The sequence below is a fragment of the Anarhichas minor genome, unplaced genomic scaffold, assembly GCF_050575085.1.
Source record: "Anarhichas minor isolate MPS153535 unplaced genomic scaffold, ASM5057508v1 ptg000058l, whole genome shotgun sequence".
Classification (NCBI taxonomy): Eukaryota; Metazoa; Chordata; class Actinopteri; order Perciformes; family Anarhichadidae; genus Anarhichas; species Anarhichas minor.
Window position 1 is genome coordinate 11808533 of NW_027466504.1, and position 19023 is coordinate 11827555.

At 39.8% G+C, this 19023-nt stretch overlaps 1 protein-coding gene across 1 annotated transcript; it reads left to right on the forward strand.

Moving 5' to 3' along the window:
• The first annotated feature begins 79 nt into the window (after window positions 1-79).
• On the forward strand, window positions 80-17982 carry col21a1 (collagen, type XXI, alpha 1). The gene is made up of 28 exons (XM_076077233.1): window positions 80-176; window positions 365-925; window positions 1103-1268; window positions 1349-1577; window positions 2731-2904; window positions 4434-4511; window positions 5386-5469; window positions 6604-6666; window positions 7084-7137; window positions 7228-7281; window positions 7395-7448; window positions 10960-11013; window positions 11097-11150; window positions 11233-11286; window positions 11581-11634; window positions 13159-13203; window positions 13296-13349; window positions 13437-13490; window positions 14519-14572; window positions 14736-14807; window positions 15222-15257; window positions 15916-15960; window positions 16793-16825; window positions 16917-17063; window positions 17173-17227; window positions 17310-17501; window positions 17582-17659; window positions 17795-17982. The coding sequence occupies exons 1-28, from the start codon at window positions 80-82 to the stop codon at window positions 17980-17982; spliced, it is 2883 nt and encodes a 960-aa protein (XP_075933348.1).
• Window positions 17983-19023: the final 1041 nt, after the last annotated feature.

The window sequence follows — 19023 nt, forward strand, 5'->3', positions numbered from 1 at the left end:
TTTCTCTGCAATACAAAGCATGTTTTTCCTTTTCCCTTTTCCCTGTAGGTGCACAATTGGAACTTGGTACAGCTGCATAATGGGTTACAAAGCAACATCCATGCATTGTGTCTTAAGATGCCTGTGCTTCATGCTTCTCCATTTGTTTAGTGCAGCTCAAGATGAAGACATAAGAAGTAAGAATGCTTCTGTCTTCATTGTCTCACACTTTGTTATGCTTGTTGTCCACACATTAAAAACTGGCAAAGGTGATTTCATGTACTGTAAATGCATTTTACTTCAAGTATTCCACCAAACTAGATTTTAATGTTTTTAATCAAACATCATTTTAAACTGCTGACTGTTTATTTCCTGTCTGCTTCAGGTTGTAGGACCGCACCATGTGATTTGGTCTTTATTCTAGACGGCTCGTGGAGTGTTGAAGATGTCAATTTTGAAATAGTAAAGCGTTGGCTTGTCAACATAACAACAAGCTTCAACATTGGACAGAAGTTTACCCAGGCTGGAGTCGTCCAATACAGCAGTGAACCCGTTTTAGAAATACCTCTGGGGAAGCATTTCTCTACCAAAGACCTCATCAAAGCGATGGAGTCCATTGAGTACATGGGGGGAAACACTAACACAGGGACAGCCATTGAGTTTGCAACAGACAAACTGTTTGGCCTGTCCGAGCGCGGCCCGTCAGGCATTTCCAGAATTGCTGTTGTCCTCACAGACGGGAAGTCTCAAGATGATGTTTTGAAAGCGGCCGAGGCAGCACGGAAAAAAGGAATAATTCTGTTTGCAATCGGTGTTGGGCCAGAGACAGAAGTGTCCCAGTTGCAAGACATTGCAAACAAGCCATTTTCAACGTATGTCTTCTCTGTTGAGGACTACAAAGGCATTTCCAGGATCATACAGGTCATACGACAGAAACTCTGTGAAGGTAAGCAACTGCTGATCAGTGTCTGGAGCTGAAAGTGTTGTTCCGCTAAAATACTATGAGGTCAAATATTGCTTGAGTGTCATCTCTTCACCTAATCCATTTGTCCGTCCCTCCATTGTTCTCCACTTGTACCTATGTTTGTTTATCTTTCCAATTAACTGTGTTTGTCTGTTGCAGAGACTGTTTGTCCAGCAAGAATTCCCATAGATTCCCGCGATGAGAAGGGTTTTGATATTCTGTTACATTTAAATTTGGCTAAAAAAGCAAAGAAGATACAAGGGACATATTACGGCACTAAGGCCTATGAGGTGACATCTCGTGTCGACTTGAGTGAAGCTACCCGGTAATCGCCTTGCTTTTATTCTTTCTTCATCTTCACCAGTGTGTTCACAACTTGACTGACTTGTATATTTGGTCATCCAGGACCCTTTTTCCTGATGGCCTGCCTCCGTCATATGTTTTTGTGGCCACGCTGAGGTATAAAGGATCAGTGGTGATAGAGGAGTGGGACGTGTGGAGAATACAGACGCGTGATGGGAAACCTCAGATGGCGGTCACTCTAAATGGAGTGGAGAGCACCGTCAAGTTCACCACAACCAGTGAGGCATCTAGTGGAACTCAAACGGTTACATTTGCACAGCAAACAGCAAGGGTACGTTAACAGTGTGTTTTATTTCGTTGAAACAATCTTAGAAGGGCCCTCCACTGAGTTTACACATTACGATCAGTACACTTTTCAAAGAGAGTATTAAGCTACACAGTTGTATTTAGTCTTCTTCGGCTGTGTAGGAGCTTTTTCAAGCCTGAGAAAACTACGATGTGGGTGTTTACGAAACATAGATGGTCACACAAAGAGACACACTAAGTTGCATTATGGCAAATGTACTATCCATCCTTTTTCACTAGAAATTAAAAAGTAGGATATTTTGGCCTTTGTCGCGTCGATTTCGACCATTCTTAATTTAACCTGTCTCTTGTGAGTCTCCCATCTTTATGTAGTTGCAAAGTTAAATTGCTGGATTACCTCTCTAAGGGTCTGATTGATTCATTTATGCTATAAATTCAGAATATAAATGCTTGTAACTTGTCCAAGAGAAAGCACACTCATACAGGTAATCAATGGTGTTCAAAGGGTATTCTCTTCATTGTATCAACAAACTGTTTTAATCGATGCACCCCCAAAGGTTTAGGCACTTCCTTTTAGTCACACATAATACCTGTTATGTAACCAATCAATCCTAATCCTCCTATTCACATATCCAGACAGCTGGGTATGAGCCTTTAGAGCATTGGTAGCCTATTCAACCTTTACAAAGGCTAATGGACATCTCTATGATAAACAGATTAAAAACTTGCCTTTGAAGAAGTAGCACATATAATTGAACTCTTTACTATAGATAGACAGACGATTATCTCAATTGCAATTTGTTCAGAAACTGCAAAAACAAACAGTCTTGATTTGGAAACTGTGTGTTGTGTTTCCGAGATATTAATCTTCACAATCACAATGTGCATTCATAATATTACCAAATGAGTCTGAGCTCGAGAAAGGTTTAAAATGCCACAATCATTTGAATGAATTCTTCTTAACCATGACTAATTTGTATTGTCCGGGTCTTAACACATCAAAATGCCCCAATGAGTAACTAAGTTCCTTTGCTTTCTGCTATGAACAACAATTACAGCAATGTAAACACTTCCTGCAGGGGGCAGATTGTTTTTTTTTGAATGTCTTCATCAGCACACATCCAAGCACATACCATAATATTAACCATGTTTTTCCTGTTGGTTTTCTATGACAACAGAAGCTGTTTGATGAGAAATGGCACCAGCTGCGGCTGCTGGTCACCGAGGAGGATGTTACTCTTTATGTCGATGACCTGGAGATTGAAACCCGACCCTTGGAGCCCCCTGTTGGCATTTTCATCAACGGAAAAACCCAAGTTGGAAAATATGTCCGAAAGGAAACAACAGTGCCAGTAAGTTTATTGACATCAAGAACCCAATTTTCACAAAATACACGTTTGGTTCCCAGAAAAATAATTCATAAGTACGGCAACTTGTCTCTAGAAAGAGGGAACCATTTGTTTAATGAGTTGTTGAGCAAACTCAGCGCTGATATATGTTTTAAACAGCATCACACAGTTTATTGCTGTCTCCTGAGAGACATGCTCAACTCTGTGGATAATAAATCATTGGCAAAAATTAGCCTTTTTGTCCACTAGCTCTTATTAATCTTTGTTTTATTTGTCTCAATTGCTACATTTCGTGCCAAAGCATTTGCAATAAATCATAATTATCCTGTGTTGTAATTTGCTCTACAGAAGGCTATATAGTGCATCATGTTAATGTAACGATAACGATATGGAAAAGAATAATAACTGTGTTTTGCACAATACATCCTTTTATTCTAATTGTTAATATGATGTTACACTTTTTTATTATGAAACAATAGCAGAAATTGGACAATATAAAATACCTCAGACATATGTGAGCAATAAGGCGTGTTTGTCATTGATGCATTTGTGGCCACAATGATGGTGAATGAAATTAGATACTTAAAATAATGTAAATAATGCAGACATTGTATTATACTAAAATCCTTAGTACAACTTGCTGTAGATCATAATATAAGCAAAATATGACATAAATATAATTTAATCACACAAAAATACTTTTTACCATGATGATGAATAGAAGAGAGTCTGTGCAGAAAATCTGTGCAGAAAAGAAAGAAGGGAAGAACATAAATCATTCATGACTTTTACTTCATTATAGTTATGATATTAAGCCGCAGCTTGGCAGTGAATGTAATTGTGTGTACTGATCCATTGTTACAGGGATCATGTAGTTTTAAGCCATTTAACAGAGTCAATGCACTTTTGTGAGTGTCATGTCTGGATAAACACACTTGTAATTGGAAACAGATTTTGTAATAGGACCTCTAAAAGTACCACAATGCAATTTTAAACAACTTTAAATTAGCGTGAACCAACAGACCACACCAGATATTCTTATTGTGTTTAAACCTAAATAGGCTACGAAAAGTCATTATCGTCAACAAAATGCAAACTGATTTGTTTGACATTGATTTGTACTGCCAGCTCATAGTAATGTTTTCATGAAGCTGAACATAATATAAATCATATGTCGGGATCATCTCTCTGCTCACATGGTAACTGGAGGGAAACAGTCTATGGGACATTCTGGCGCCATTTTACCACCAACATCAACAAAATACCAAATAATGGAAGAATAGTGTAACGGTGCTGCAGAACTCTTCCAACCCTGAGGGAGGTCTGGCAACATGTAGCTGCGTAATGCCGAGTGAGGGCAATTTAACAGTTGTACAATAGCAATTTCAATTCATTAGTGGCACAGCACTGATAAAACCGAACTAAACGTTGCAAAAGTATCCCCGTGTATGTTTTGTTTGCTTGTTTGGAGGCTCCAACAGTGGAGGCTGTGTTTTTAACAAGAGTTTCTTCTCTTTTTAAATCTTGTTCAGTTTGAAATCCAGAAACTTCGCATTTACTGTGACCCCGAGCAGAGTAACCGCGAGACTGCGTGTGAAATACCTGGAGTTGTAAGTACAAGAGTCTGCTTGGGGCTGAACTTTTATTTCAGTCCAAAAGCAACAAAGATAACTTCTTCTCACCCACTTCTCACCTTGTTCAGCTACATCTGTTTCTGCTTTGAAACACACTATTTCACCATCAGTTAACTCCACACCTCATTCTGAATGGCATATAAAAAGGTCTTGATTTATATCCCGTCAGCTCAGTGTACTGTAGTATTGTGTAGTGAAAGTGTAAACTCAGCATATTCATTTCAAGTCACATCTGTTCATGCATCCAACACTTTCTTGGAGGAGGACCCATGGCTCAGCTTCAAACATGTTGCACTTGATACAGTTTTATTGTCTGCTGGCTGTAACAGTGTTTGTGATGCAGTGGCCCATTGTTGTGTTGGCTTTAAAACTGCTATAACCACAAAGCCGGTGCCAAATTAGTGTTTTTAATGTGAGGATGATAATATCAAAAGAGTAGCATAAAATTACAAATGCTTGCCAAGTATACCACCGCGAAGGATCAGATGCCTTTCTGGCAAAATATCACATAATTTGATTTTAAACCAGAAAGATATTCAGTTTAAAGTGTAGCAGGAAGACCTGCTTATTCAAAGTCAAATACAGATTAGATTTAGAACACAGCAGCTTTGTGATGACATTTTTTATTTTTCTTAAAATGTAATGTATTCAGTTTTCAGGTTTTCGTATTGGATTCGTGACATTTACAAACATTAGACCATGAATTGATCGATTGCTCATTTTCTAGATGTCCAACCAATAGTCGAAAACTCAAAAAATGTATTAGTTAACGATCGTAGAAGACTAAGGAAATGCTCTAATATGTATACTTCTGTATCTACGCTCAATGTCTAGTCTTTGTTTGTTACAGTGCTCCAACAGTCCTGATTACACCGAACCAACTCCAGAACCTTGTGTTTGTCCTCCTGGAGCCCCTGGACTTTCAGGAATAAAGGTCAGTTTTTAAAGAAAACGTTGCCTCTCTCTATTATCCTTCATTCTTTCTCTTGTGTTATTCTATTGTTTTGTATTCAGCACATACCGCCACACTGAAAACCAGCCAAATTAGCCTGCAGAAATAAATGCAAATATACGCTGTGAGATATCAGAGAATAGAGTCTGTTCCTTGTTCAACACAGAGCTCAACCACATCCTCAGTGGTCAGACAGTTGGTTAAATATTTACTTTAAACAGCGGTATTCCGTTGAGATTAAATGAGAGAAGAATAATTACCGATTTTGTTTGATGTATAAACTCCCTTCTGTTCTCTACAGAGCACTCGCAGATTAGCCTTGAGGGATTGTGTGCTGAATGTCGGATGTCGGATAAGCAAGAAGCACACAAGGTTGCACTTTAACAATAGGTCAAATCCAGCTACAGTCATTACAGCCTGTAAACACAGATTTCCTTTGTGCCAGAAACAGTCCTGTGTGGGAGGTTTTTGTTCCTTAATCTCTTAAATACACAGTTAGCTGCTGAAAACTACAAATTATGGACGCACCAAATAGCCCCTTTTCTCCTGTTAGGCAAATTGCGGCTTGCCGTTGTGAGGAAGCTACAGTATGGTTAGCCTTGTAAGATCCTGTTGTAATGTACTGTTGGCTTGTTAACCAGACCACTGTTTAAGATAAACACTGGTTAGAGTAGAAAATGACCAAAATAAGGATTAAAAACCTACATTTTCCCTTTTTATTGATCATGGGGTATCAACCAAATAACAGCAGCCCAGGTCATAAACCTGGTCATAAGACCTGCGAGAGCTATTACTGTAGCAACAAGACTCTTTGTTAATAAAACCTACATGGGTTCAGGCACGTTTGGGTTCATAACATCACAGCTATTCTTTTACTACATTTACTAATAGATCCAAAATGCTGGGACCATTGAAGGCTGCAGATGTTCCTTATAACCCCACAGTGTCCAAGAACATCTTACATTCGATAAACTAACTCAGCAGGATGCACTAAATCAACACTCCCTACTCTCTATGGATTAATTTATGCTGCTTTGAGGTTGCATGATGGATGAAGACGTACAAAGAACTTGTTTAGTAACACATCATTAAATCAGCTCTTTTCACTTTCTTTAGGGAGAGCAAGGAAACACCGGCAAACCTGGTCAGCCTGGACCTACTGGTGCTGATGGTAAGCCTGTGAGTACTACATAGTTCAATATACAAATATACAGATCTTAATTGCCAACAACACTGTCACAGCAGCATCCACAACCGCATCTGAGAAAAGACCAGAAGCAATTGAGTTAATGTACCCATTAAGTCATGACAGTTGCTGCTTGTTAATTCGATGTGGTCAGAACCGCTTCAGTGGTAAATATACTTATTTACTTATTTTTCTAATGGATAAATAGAAAAACGTCTCTGATTATACCACTGGTGGCAGCACAGTCGTGATTTGGCTGATGAAAAACATCCAAAAGTAAACCACATGTTCTACCACATGATCAAAAACTCACCGTGCAGCCTGGACTCATTTAGAGATCATGCACACAGTTGAGGGGGTTCAAATGTTTAACCAAATGTGTGTACCTCTCATCTTTTTTTAATTATAAGGGTATCCCTGGCATTAGAGCAAGTCCAGGGCTGCCAGGTCCACCAGGAGTAGAGGTAAAGACAAATTCAGTTGATTTACCTTAACATTAAAATCAGCATCTAGAATAGAGAATTTAAAGCTGTTTCCTTTTTTTCCCCCGTCAGGGTCCACGTGGGTCAGTTGGATACAAAGGCGAGCAAGGGAGGCCTGGTGTTTTGGTAGGAAGGTCAAAAAGCACAAATGGGGACCAAAATGGTTTCATTACCATGCTGTTGCACTGATTTGTGACCACCAAAGAACAGTTTTTTGTAACACAAGTCTGTTCTTTCAGGGTGAGAGAGGTGCGCCTGGATTACCAGGATCGCCTGGAAAACCAGCAGAGAAGGTGATGATGTTAATTATTAAATACTTGATAATACTCTATCCAGATATTGGTGAACATAATTTTTTTTAATCAAATTTAAGCATAAGAAGTGAGTAAAAATTATGAAAAAAAAAACATTAACAAAACACACTTTGAATTGTCAAGGTAAATCGTCTTTTAATGAGATCAAATGTAGGATTGACAGGAAATCCCTGCTAGAGACATTAACCTGAACCGTTTGAACACCATCACATCAATCACTCTAGGAACCATGTGTTATGAATATAAAGCCAGATCCCTTGGGAGAGTAAAAAAAAATACAACGTCTAAACTGTCTGACAAGAGCATGTTGCAGAGTCAGCATGACGGGCATCAGAGACTTTTTAAATGTGTTCATATTTCCTGACTTTTGTTCTGGCCTTTCCTTCGACAGCTCAAACAACGCACAACACACTGTTTTTAGTGAGCCAGTGTCTTGTATCTCTTGTTGCCTTGTGTTTTTGTCCCCCTCAGTTGCATCTCCTTCTTGCTCCTTAGCCTCCCAATTACTGTAAGACCCGAGGCAGAGATGCAAGGAAGATATGAAGAGAGAAAACCCAAGACTAAAAGAACAGATCATATGACCACAGAGAGGAATAGTTAGAAGTAAAACCTTATGTGTGACCAACCTGGCTTCAGTGCCCACCACCCTTTACACAAGTACAAATATGAAAAAAATCTAAATGTGAATGAATCTTCCTTTATCAGATAAAACCTGACAGCTAAACACCTTTCACATTCAAGTCTAAGGAGACAATCTCTGAGCCTCAAAGCCCATTCAAAGTATCAAGATGTTAAGAAATCAATACACTAGAGGCAGACTAGAGGCAGTTATCCAGAGGCTGGATAACTGCCTCTCCCGCTGTTCAGTCGCTCAGCCTGGAAAACATATGTGCAGTTGATGCTGCATGTTCCCAGCAGCTGTCATGATCTATACCAATGTGTAGAAGACAAAAGCATATGAGCCACGGGGGGAAAGCACCTGCGAGGTGAAATGTGTTCGCTGCCACAAGCAGTCCAAACATAAAGTGAGAAATTGATGCAATAATCCATACAAAGGGTCTGTCAGATAAAAGCAGGCAAATGATCCAGCAGTTTGTGCTCAACGGGTACTTTAAAGGCCTCGACCACAGTCACAGCAGACTGTAGAAGAAGCTCGACAGTCCTACAGCTTTATCCAGAACTATTTTATTCGTCTGATCGCAGTGAACATTTAGCGTTTAGCATTATTTTGAGGATCAATGAGGTAATGCATCAGCTCTGTCATATCGTCCTACCTTGTAATCAGTGTGACCACAGGGGGTCACTGCCAGGTGGCTGAAATGGAAAACAATTCAAGCCGTTAACGTCATTTAAAAAATGGTCTCAGCTGTTTGCACCTGGAGCGAAACCTCCCGTACCATCTGTCACAATATTAGCGATTCACTCACAGGTCCAGGATGTATCAAATTAAGTTCTGTCTAGTGTTTTGGACAGTCTTCTTCAACACACTTTGATTAATAAGTGCAATACTTTGATTTTTGGCCACACTAAAAAGAGAGAGAGATAGAGAGAGCACAACTGGGGACTGCACTGCTGAAGAACATCTGGATTTACTGCGTCTTTTTAAAATCTTATTTCGAGTAATGCTTACAAGATGAAAGGATCATGGCTTTTACTGGTCTGTGAAAGTGCTCTTTTAAAACCCCATAATTAGACATCTAATTAGTGTAATGGTCCTCGGCATCCTGAATGATGAGATGAGCATCTAGAGGGGGTTCACTGCTAGGGAATTTCCATCACTTCTTACATGTCAAAGAAGGACAGCTGCTAAACATGTTAAAGAGTTTGGAAAAGCTCTGTTTTGAATAGGTTATACAAACTGGAAAATATACAGCAGGCAAGGCAAGTTTATTTGTATCGCACATTTCAACAACAAGGTAATTCAAAGTGCTTCACATAAAACCATTAAAAGCACCAAAACATAAGGCATTTCAAAACAATTAAGAACATTCATTGAAACATTAAAAACAGTCATTAAAACACTAAAAAGCAGTGTAAGACGCAGCAATGCAGGAAATTGATTAATATCCTTGAATATGGTTCAATTAAAGGCAGCAGCAAACAGAAAAGTCTTCAATCTTGATTTAAAGACTACAGTACTGTAGATGAGAGTGTACATATTTTCTCTCTGAAGTTACAGTGGTGCTTTGAGCTAAATACTAACGTCAACATGACATGCTCACAATGGCAATGCTAACATGTTTACCCAGCTCGGTCTCACCAAACGGGGTATGAATGACACAATAATTAGTAATTAATTTACTGGGACTGACCAACCAACATTGTCATCATAGAGCCATAGTGCTACCGTGGCTACAAATACATAAAGCATCCCTCTTTCTAAGAAACACTAAAGAGCTCAGATATCTTTGGCTCCTCCACAATTCAAACTCCAGCCATTTGGCATTCATCTTAAAATCAATTTTCCTAGAGGCCAAGTGAAAACATCCACAAGTTTTGGTCTAGTTAACTAAAGACACTTTATGTCTGGGTCAAGAGATGGTTGCACTCTGGGGAAACTAAATGTGCTCCATGCACCGCAGAACAATCTCTGCAGACCGAGAGGTATTCAACCAGCCTCTCAAGCTTCTCTTCAAGTTAGAGGGAATCCTAATTTTGTAGAGTATACGATGTTCTATGGATGTAAACGCATTTACATCTACCTTTCCAAATTGTTCCCATATTGTAAGACCACCCAAGGGTGTAGTTTCATTTTCCTGGCATAGGATCTAGTGAACGGAAACATGAGATGTCTGCTAAATTAAGTCAGAAGTACATACTTCAAGGACAAAAGAGGAAGAAGTATTAGATACTTTGGCAAAAAAATTGGATATGATTGTGTATTCACAGTCTGCGATACTTGTTCATGACCACAGTCATTAATCACCTTTGAAGGGACATTTTATTGCGAATTATGTGGCCATCCAGCCTGTGATAACAATCCCTGTAGTTCATTAACACTGTAACTACATTCATCTTGACAGAAATCAGAGCAGTAGGAAACCCGTAGCTCAGCTGGGGGAGTGAGCGAAAGCTCCTTATCACAACTTCCCTGCACACCTGAGATGCAAACCAGTCATTGCTTACACTGCGAGCAGCTGTCCATGTCTATGCTCCATGTCGTCACACAAAGGGGTACTGCCTAGCATTTGCAACACAATCCCCCAAAAAACAGCAGCATAAAGACAAATAACGCGCAAACAATACCAGTTGGCTTCCATGATTGTGCATTTACTGCCCCGGCTGCAGCTCTTCCAGTCTGTGGCACAAATCCCTTTGTCATAGCTCTTTGTGCAATTTTTTAAATGCTTGAATGGCGCAGTGAAAAACGTCACTACTTTAAGTTTCAGTCTAACTAGTTGCTGAATTCAATTACTCACTGCACATTTGTGACCATGTAAACGTCTCAATGGGTCTATGAAGTGCCCTAACATATATTGTCTTTTCTCAGGGCTCAATAGGATCCACAGGAATTGCAGGGTTACCGGGGAAAGCCGGTCAAGTGGTAAGGATGCGGACAATTCTAATGGCTGCTGAAAATTACACAAGAAATATATCAATCTTAACTGGATGGCATGGTGTTTCCAGGGAGAAAATGGAAATTTGGGACCTCCTGGGCCACCAGGTTATCCAGGAGACCCAGTATGTATAAAACATTTCATCATCAAATCAGAGCTTATGTGCCATTATAACCCTTTGTAAAAACCCTGTACTCTGGTTTCAGGGCCTAAATGGGAGAAATGGAAATGTTGGATTTCCCGGAAGACCTGGTCAAAAGGTCTGTTTGTTTCGACAGTGCAAAATAGTATCTTACAAAGCTCATTCAGGGATTAGGAGAATAATAGAGGCATGGGGTTGGCTAAACCTGACGATTTTTAAAAGGAATTGCTGCTCCAAAGGGTTTGTTTATGTTTGGCAACCATGGGAATGCAGTCATACGGTGCTGGTGTCTCCCTTGTCTTTTCCCAGACCACATTTGACAACTTTTGTACACATCATTTAGATAGGAATCTATCAAGACACGGCAATGATTAAATGATTAATGATGCTTTTGTTTCTCTGATGTATAAAGGGAGAAGCCGGGGACAGTGGCATTCCTGGTGTTGATGGAAGGGAAGGCCATTCTGTGAGTTGTAAACACAGACATCACTCATTGTGCATGTTTGGGATTTTGTAGGTTGTTTGAGCTGTCGCATCTTTACTTGCACTCTTAGCAGTTGAGGATGTTATGCAAAATACGCATGAATGAAATATGAAATATATCTCTTATTGAGTTCAGCTTGGACGGAAAGAAAAGGGGAGCTTCATTTATGTGGCAGTCTACAAGTTGTAGCTGACATGACATTATAATGACAGAAGATAACAAAAGGCAAATACTGTACTGGTTTTATGGATTACTCAGACTTGCATGCACATGTTTTACTGTTGTGAGTGTGTTAACGTACTGTCAGCAGTACAGAGAATACCCCTGACAGCCAGTGAATTAGGGGTATTTCCCCTGAAGTTCATCCCAGGATAACCCTGTTATGTAACCTGCAGGCTCATGCTATAATCTAAGGCAGTAAAAGTAACTCAGCGAGGGAATTCTGTGGCGCTCTCGCAAATCTGTTTTAGGAAGAAAGTGTTTCAATTGGGCAGCCACCCCACTGATCATGATTATAAGTGTTGTCCAAAACTTTGTGATGAGTCTACAAAAGATGAGTCATTTGCTCCACAAGGCTGTAAGCCATTTTCCCCCACCAGAACAATAGAGTTAGCGATGTATCCAAGGAGCCAGGATTAATACCATACTTCCTCAAGTTAAAACACGATGCAGTTAGCGCTTCAATGTCGGCCCCGAAGACGGGGATTTCTTCTCCTATAGGTAGAGTGTGGGTGTCTGGGTGGCTCTAACTATGTATTCTGTCTCTCTGCCTGCCAGTCAAATCCATCATTAATTAAGAACATATGCTACTTAAACATCAGTTTGAGGCAAACACTGAGCATCTGCAAGCATTTATCTCACAGGAAGGTAACGGCAAAACAAAAAACTAAAGAGGGCTTTCCAGGGTAGTTTTGCTGCATGTGTTGAACCACATCAACTTGCAATGTATTAAAACCATTTATTTGTAAATTTGAAACTACTTTCCCTCTTTTTCCTACGTGCAATTCAAATAGCAACTACTTTCTTTAGTACAGTATTGCATTTATCAGCAAGGAAAACAAGTCAAGTGTAGCACATAGGATTCATCCAAAGATTGTACACTTGTCTGCTGCACAGACCGCGTCTGTTTGAAGAAGGAAATTAAATTAAATATTCCTTCAAAAAGCCCAAAACCATGTTTCTCTAGTACAACTAGCCAGCCGTAACTGTGGATTGTAACATTCTTGGTGCAACATGTCAGTTCAATCAGTTCCTTTTATTGAGCAGTTGGATACTTCTGTTGCTGACACAATGAAATAATTATTTCACTTTGAAAGGACGTAAACTGGGACATGTAGTCATTCATGCTGGTTTTATTATCAGTTCAGAAACACTGCATTTGAACACATGCGGTTTTAGTAAAATATGTCAGACAACAGACCCATTAGAAACGTTTCTTTTCTTCTTTTTTGGTATTCTTGAATATATTGATCTGTAATACAGTATACTGTGTTTCCTTGCTCCCAGGGTATGCCTGGATTGCCAGGAATTGCAGGCCTGAATGGACAAAAGGTGAGCTCCTGTTCCTAATGTATGCGCAAAATAAACTGATCAATGTTTTTTGTGTCATTCTTTGTGATCACATTTGACTGACATGATTTAAGGGGGAAGCTGGTTTGCCTGGATCCAGAGGCTTCACAGGATCAACTGGACCATCTGTAAGTTAACAGCTGTTATAGACTGTTTGTTTATGTTAATATTGAATCTAAAGAGTTTCCAAAAACTATTTCTTCCCCCTCCCGCAGGGTGAAATGGGTTTACCTGGTGCACCTGGTTTAAAAGGATCTATTGGACCCAAGGTAATGCCTTTTGAGCTTCTTCAGACAGCTATGATGTCAGTGAGGCAAAGCTACGATGAAGAGTGCAGAAATAACAACAGATTTTCGTCTTAGTGACAGTCATCAAAAAGATTTAATAAAGTATTTAAAATGGATAGACTGTGCACTAAATATAATGTGAGTTTATCCCCTGCTGCATCCCTGGGGATGTGAGTGCACTGGCTCGACCTGTGACCCAGAAAAGTCAATACTGCAGATCAATCCACACAAGCTGGCATTAGCAACCGACAAGCTGCAGGCCGAGCCTTGTTGTGATTCAAGTCGAGTCCAAGCACAAAAGGTGCAACAGCTGCCAACAAGTACATGGGTTCAGAGTGGCTTGATATGACGTAACATTCCCAAGCTCTATGTCATGCAGTGTGCACAGTGTCATCAGTTTGTAAAAGGTTAAATCTTTGAAGCTTTCTAACCAACGAGTTGATTGAAAGACATACAGAGCTGCATAGGTCAGCAGCATTGCATGTTTTGTTTGGTCCCTGTTTTTCTAAAATACACTTTAGCACAAGTAACGATCTCTTGGCCACACCGGCGGTGCTAAATTAAGGGATGGTCTCGCCCTCCTGCTTTCGTCAGTGGAATTTTAGTGGATATGTAAGCAGCCTGGCTTGTTTGGTCTGGACGCTCTGTCTCCTAATCACATTTCATTAGCTGATCTGCCTTTAACAAGCCAGTGTGTATTGGTAAATGGCACACAAGTGAAAAGCTAGTTTAAGAAGAGGCAGGCAATACTTTTGATTTTATGGCTGACCTTCAGACTGCAATTACCAAGGCTCTGTTCAACTGGAAAAGAACGATTGGACATAATTAAACGTCTAGCTGCACCAAAACCTTGTGAAAGTATGCTAAAACTTCTGCACGAGTCAATGAAAATGAATTATAATAAGGGAGTAAAAATACCAGCTGCAGTCAAGCAGTTAGTGATATGATGCTGTTTGGATGCTATTGCATTGTTTTCTGTAACATAAGACATGTTTTATTTCTTAATCAAGGGGAACAAAGCTGAAAGTGGAAGTCCGGGTATACAAGGAACACCAGGGCCTGCGGTATGTTTCAATTTAAAGATTCTAATATGAACCAGGTGGCTTCATGTCTGAACATGTTTTTATCCACAATGTCAAAAAGCATTTTTGGAAGTTTTATGTCCTAGAGTATGTAAATAAAGACTGCTCTGTATAATGATTGGTGTTAAACTGAATACTTTTGAAGGGGAGTGGAGGAGAACCAGGGAGAGCAGGTCAGCCGGGGCACACAGGCATGCCAGGCCTGAAGGGAAGCAAGGTATCTTACATTTTGTTCTGCCAATGTTGTGACGCTGCCGTCTCTCCCCCTTTCTTTTCAGGTTGAAAATTCATAATTTGTAGTTGTTTAGTGGTAAATGTTAACCCAGCCTGGTCGAACATAACATGAATGTGCATTAGTTCGCCTGAAATTCCAGTTGTAAGAATGAATTAACTTCCATACCTGAAAAAAAAGTTTTAAAAAACGTACAGCACAATCAGTTTGCTTAGGCAAGAACTGACGTAGTCTTTCTCAGCATGTCATCACCACGTTATTTTTGGACATTTATAAGCCAGATATGAGAAGTCTTCACTGGGATTTTTCTGTAAACCATTTGGTACTTGTGTTTGTTTCCCTCCCACTAAATGTAGCGTATTAAGTTATAATCCATGTCTTATTTTTTTTTTTTGTCAGGGACAAAGAGGAAATCCCGCCGAAAGAGGAGAGATGGTAAGATTGGAGACAAAACCTACACTGTCATCAACGCTTATCTAGTGACACAAGTGGATCATGTTGACCTCTGTAACTTTAATCTAAAATAATAACTGAAATTGAGAGGTTAAGAGGACATTATAAGCTTTAAATAAAAGTAAGTGCAATTTATCATCATTGGGTGCTGTATTAAGACTGGTCCAAAAGAAATTGGATCAAATGACTACCAGTGATCTGTGTTATTAAAATCAGTGTGGAACTTATTCAGTAATTGTTGTAAGGCGTATCTCTTTTAGTTGATGGATATATTCTCTTTAAATAAACTTCAAGATTGATTATGGGTTTGGAAAACAATCATGTGTGTTTTGGAAGTATAACTGGATATTTGGCGTTCTACTGACTTCCATCATGGTTTTCTCCATTATGCTTAACTGGATCAATTTCATGTCATGACAGCAAAATAAACTCTGGAATGCAACAATGAAGTGTGTTCATATTTATGTAATTAAATCGAATGAGTAATGTGACGCGTTTAAAACACACTATCACGTTATGTTTTAACCTGAAGTACTCTCTATGGTAGTACTATATGCTGCACGTACAGCAACGACCGGTGCTTGAAACAAAGGATTTCAGATGCTTTTGTGACGTTGATCTATAGTCATTTTCTCAACAGGGAATGAAAGGTGAAAAAGGAGAGCATGGTCGGCAAGGGGAACACGTGAGTTTCTTTGATCAGCTTTGCTGTTTGATGAAGACTTTCAATAAATGGACACAAGTAGTGCAAACAATGCACAATTAAAATAAAAAAATCGAATCATCAAATCAAAATATTTTGTAAGATATTTTACTGTTGTGCAACTTAATATATGAACTACTCCCCTCATGAATGGTCCATGTCTGTTTCTCTGCTAGATAGCAGGAACGCTAAAAACTGTTGTATAGTTTTAAATGAGGATAGCGCCTCCATGTGGCCATTTGTTAAGCCCTTTAAATCTTCATTCATAACTCCTGAACTATGAAGTTTAGCAACATATCATAGTTGCAATACAAGTCTGATCCATATAGGCCATACCCACTTATGTGTACAGGGATTTTATATTTACATTTTTTGCACAACTTCTCATCCAAACCATGTTTGGTACTTATTTTTATACATCATATATTTATTTGTATGACTCTGTAAGTCTGATCCTTTAACTATGACTATGTCAAATTCTTGAAGGCATGGTCTCAATCTACATGATAGGCACATATCAGAGTGATACTGCAACATCTGATGCTATTTAGCCTATAGATGGTGCTACAACCGCTTTACACCCACTCATTGGTCATGAGTCTGGCTTCACATTTTCATTCATATTAAACCCTCATATTTCCAAGACTAAGGCGTACTCTAAAATTCCACAAGATTGTCTGTCTCTGAGCATTTTAATACCAGTCTAGACGCAGATCTTCTGTTATTACAATAAAACAAACGTTGAGGGTTGTGCAACCTTGTTGATGGTATGTGCTTCCTATTTTTAAAGACTTATCCTGACTTTCATTGACAGGGCTCCACTGGTCCAATTGGACTAAACGGAGAGGTATGCCAAACTGAATGCTTTAATAACTGTACCTCTATCCAACCTGAATTGTTGTGTCTATGGTTAACCCTGGGTTGGTATTTTTTGCCAGAAAGGAACAGCAGGGGATGCGGGGCAGAGAGGTCAAGAGGGACAAATGGGTAGGCCCGGACAGTCGGGTCAGTCAGGCCCACCTGGCCCCAGAGGGCTGCAGGGGGACAGTGGTCTACCTGGCCCACCTGGACCTGAAGGAAGACCTGTATGTGCTACACATTGTGCTAACGTTACTGTTTTTTACTATGATAGATCTGATATTGACTAACATAGTGGAATGGACAGATCTATAAGATCCATCATTTTTATTCCAGACCAGTCAAGTGGCGGACAGTCACATTCGGCAGATCTGCAGAGATATGCTTCAGTGTAAGTATCTTTACAGACTGATGATGAGTTTCTTTGTTATTTCACCACACATCTGAAATAATTGTACTGTCAATCATCCTAGCTGAGCTGCATTTATTGTTGCTGAGCAACCAGCAGAGTAGCTGTACCACGTGTCAAAGCCGGTCTGGATCTCCTGGTCCTCCAGGTCCAACTGGGCTCCAGGGACTCAGGGGTCCTCCTGGACTTGGTGGATCCAGGGGACAGCCGGGCCGCCCTGGTCGGCCAGGGCACCCTGGTATTAATGGGCTGAAAGGTAAAACCAACGTCAAAGTCTACAGTATGTTATTAAAGCTGTTTTGCAGGATGCTCAATCAGGTACACTTGTGTTTGCAGGAGAACCAGGTTTCATGGGTGAGAAGGGGATCCCTGGCCGGACCACCATTGGAGACCAGGGGCCACCTGGTAAATCATGTGGCTAGTTATTCAGTTTCACAAATCATTCACAAAGCCATGATGCTAATTTGCCGGGATTCGTTAAACAAAGACTTAATCCTTTCAGCGCTGTGGACCGTTCCTTTGAACTGATCATGGCTTTTATCTCTACAGGTCCTATGGGTCCCCAAGGGTACAGTAAGCCAGGTCCTACAGGTAGGCCAGGACCCCCTGGTCTAAACGGAGCAGAGGGTAAAAGTGGTAATCCTGGCATCCCTGGTCAGCCTGGGGTGTGTGATCCATCCATGTGCTACAGTAGGATTATGAGGCGGGATCCTTACAGCAAAGGGCCAAACTATTGACGTAGTGGAGCGTCACTGCAGGCACCAGTCTAGAGCTGATCTGGAACAAACGGACATTCTCAGGAAGATCTCATCTTTACAGTCTCGCTCTGTCGTGGAAACAAAACGGACCTCCTCTAGCACCAATTATGTGATCTTAGACAGTCAACAGAACTAGATCCTATCACATTTTACTATGTTTGTATTTTGTATCATTATTCACACGTCTTTGGACATGCTTTGAGGTTTTAATGGTGCTAAGATAATTAATACTATGCTCCATTTAATACCTCTCATCTGAGCACCTCGTACTCATGTACTTCATGTGTGTCTGGATCTCTCTCTGGGCAGTGTGGCTGGTGCATTTTCCCATATTGCCCCGTGGTGTTGCTTCATTGCATGTCACTCTCTAAATTTCCCCCTCACATTGGATTAGTGCTATATCTTCTGTTAAAAACACACACACATGTTCTATTATCTATAAATTAAATGTTGAATGAATTGTTTCACGATAAATGATGTGTGAAAGACTGTGATTTCCTGTAGCTGATTGTGACCTGCTGTAAGCCTGTTCCTGAAGCATTTAGTTTGACTGTTAAGCTCTTAACTCTTATGAAAACATTTTAAAACAGATAATATTGTGTATCACCCAAGATAAATGAATACTTTCCCTCCTATCACAATCATTCATCACTTACCATTTTACTCCAAGTAGGAAGCAACATGTTTAAAGTTGCACTGTCTAAGAACATGCTGAGATTTCACTTTGAAATATGTCATTTATGTTCTCAAGGCTTTCCTTTCATTACTGTAGCAGGTATTTTATGTTATTTATAAAAGAGTCATAACTGTGTATTTCAGCCGTGACATGTCTTAAACAGCTTTTGTAATTTTATTATTTTGTTAAAAGGTGACTTTTGTATGAATCTTTCTCTCTCTTTTTTACTAGAATTAAAATATCTTAATGATTTGTGAACTTAGTTTGGTCTGTGATTTGGGCTTTAAGTTTCAGGGTTATTACAGGAGTTCATCACATCATCGATCGAATCTTTCTCCTCGATT

What these genes read in the sequence shown, in the direction of transcription:
- col21a1 (XM_076077233.1), top strand. Translation starts at nt 80, where the DNA reads ATGGGTTACAAAGCAACATCCATGCATTGTGTCTTAAGATGCCTGTGC. An exon ending in AAGGAACACCAGGGCCTGCG is followed by an intron (nt 14,573 to 14,735) that starts GTATGTTTCAAT and finishes ATACTTTTGAAG; the next exon opens with GGGAGTGGAGGAGAACCAGG. An exon ending in CAATTGGACTAAACGGAGAG is followed by an intron (nt 16,826 to 16,916) that starts GTATGCCAAACT and finishes ATTTTTTGCCAG; the next exon opens with AAAGGAACAGCAGGGGATGC.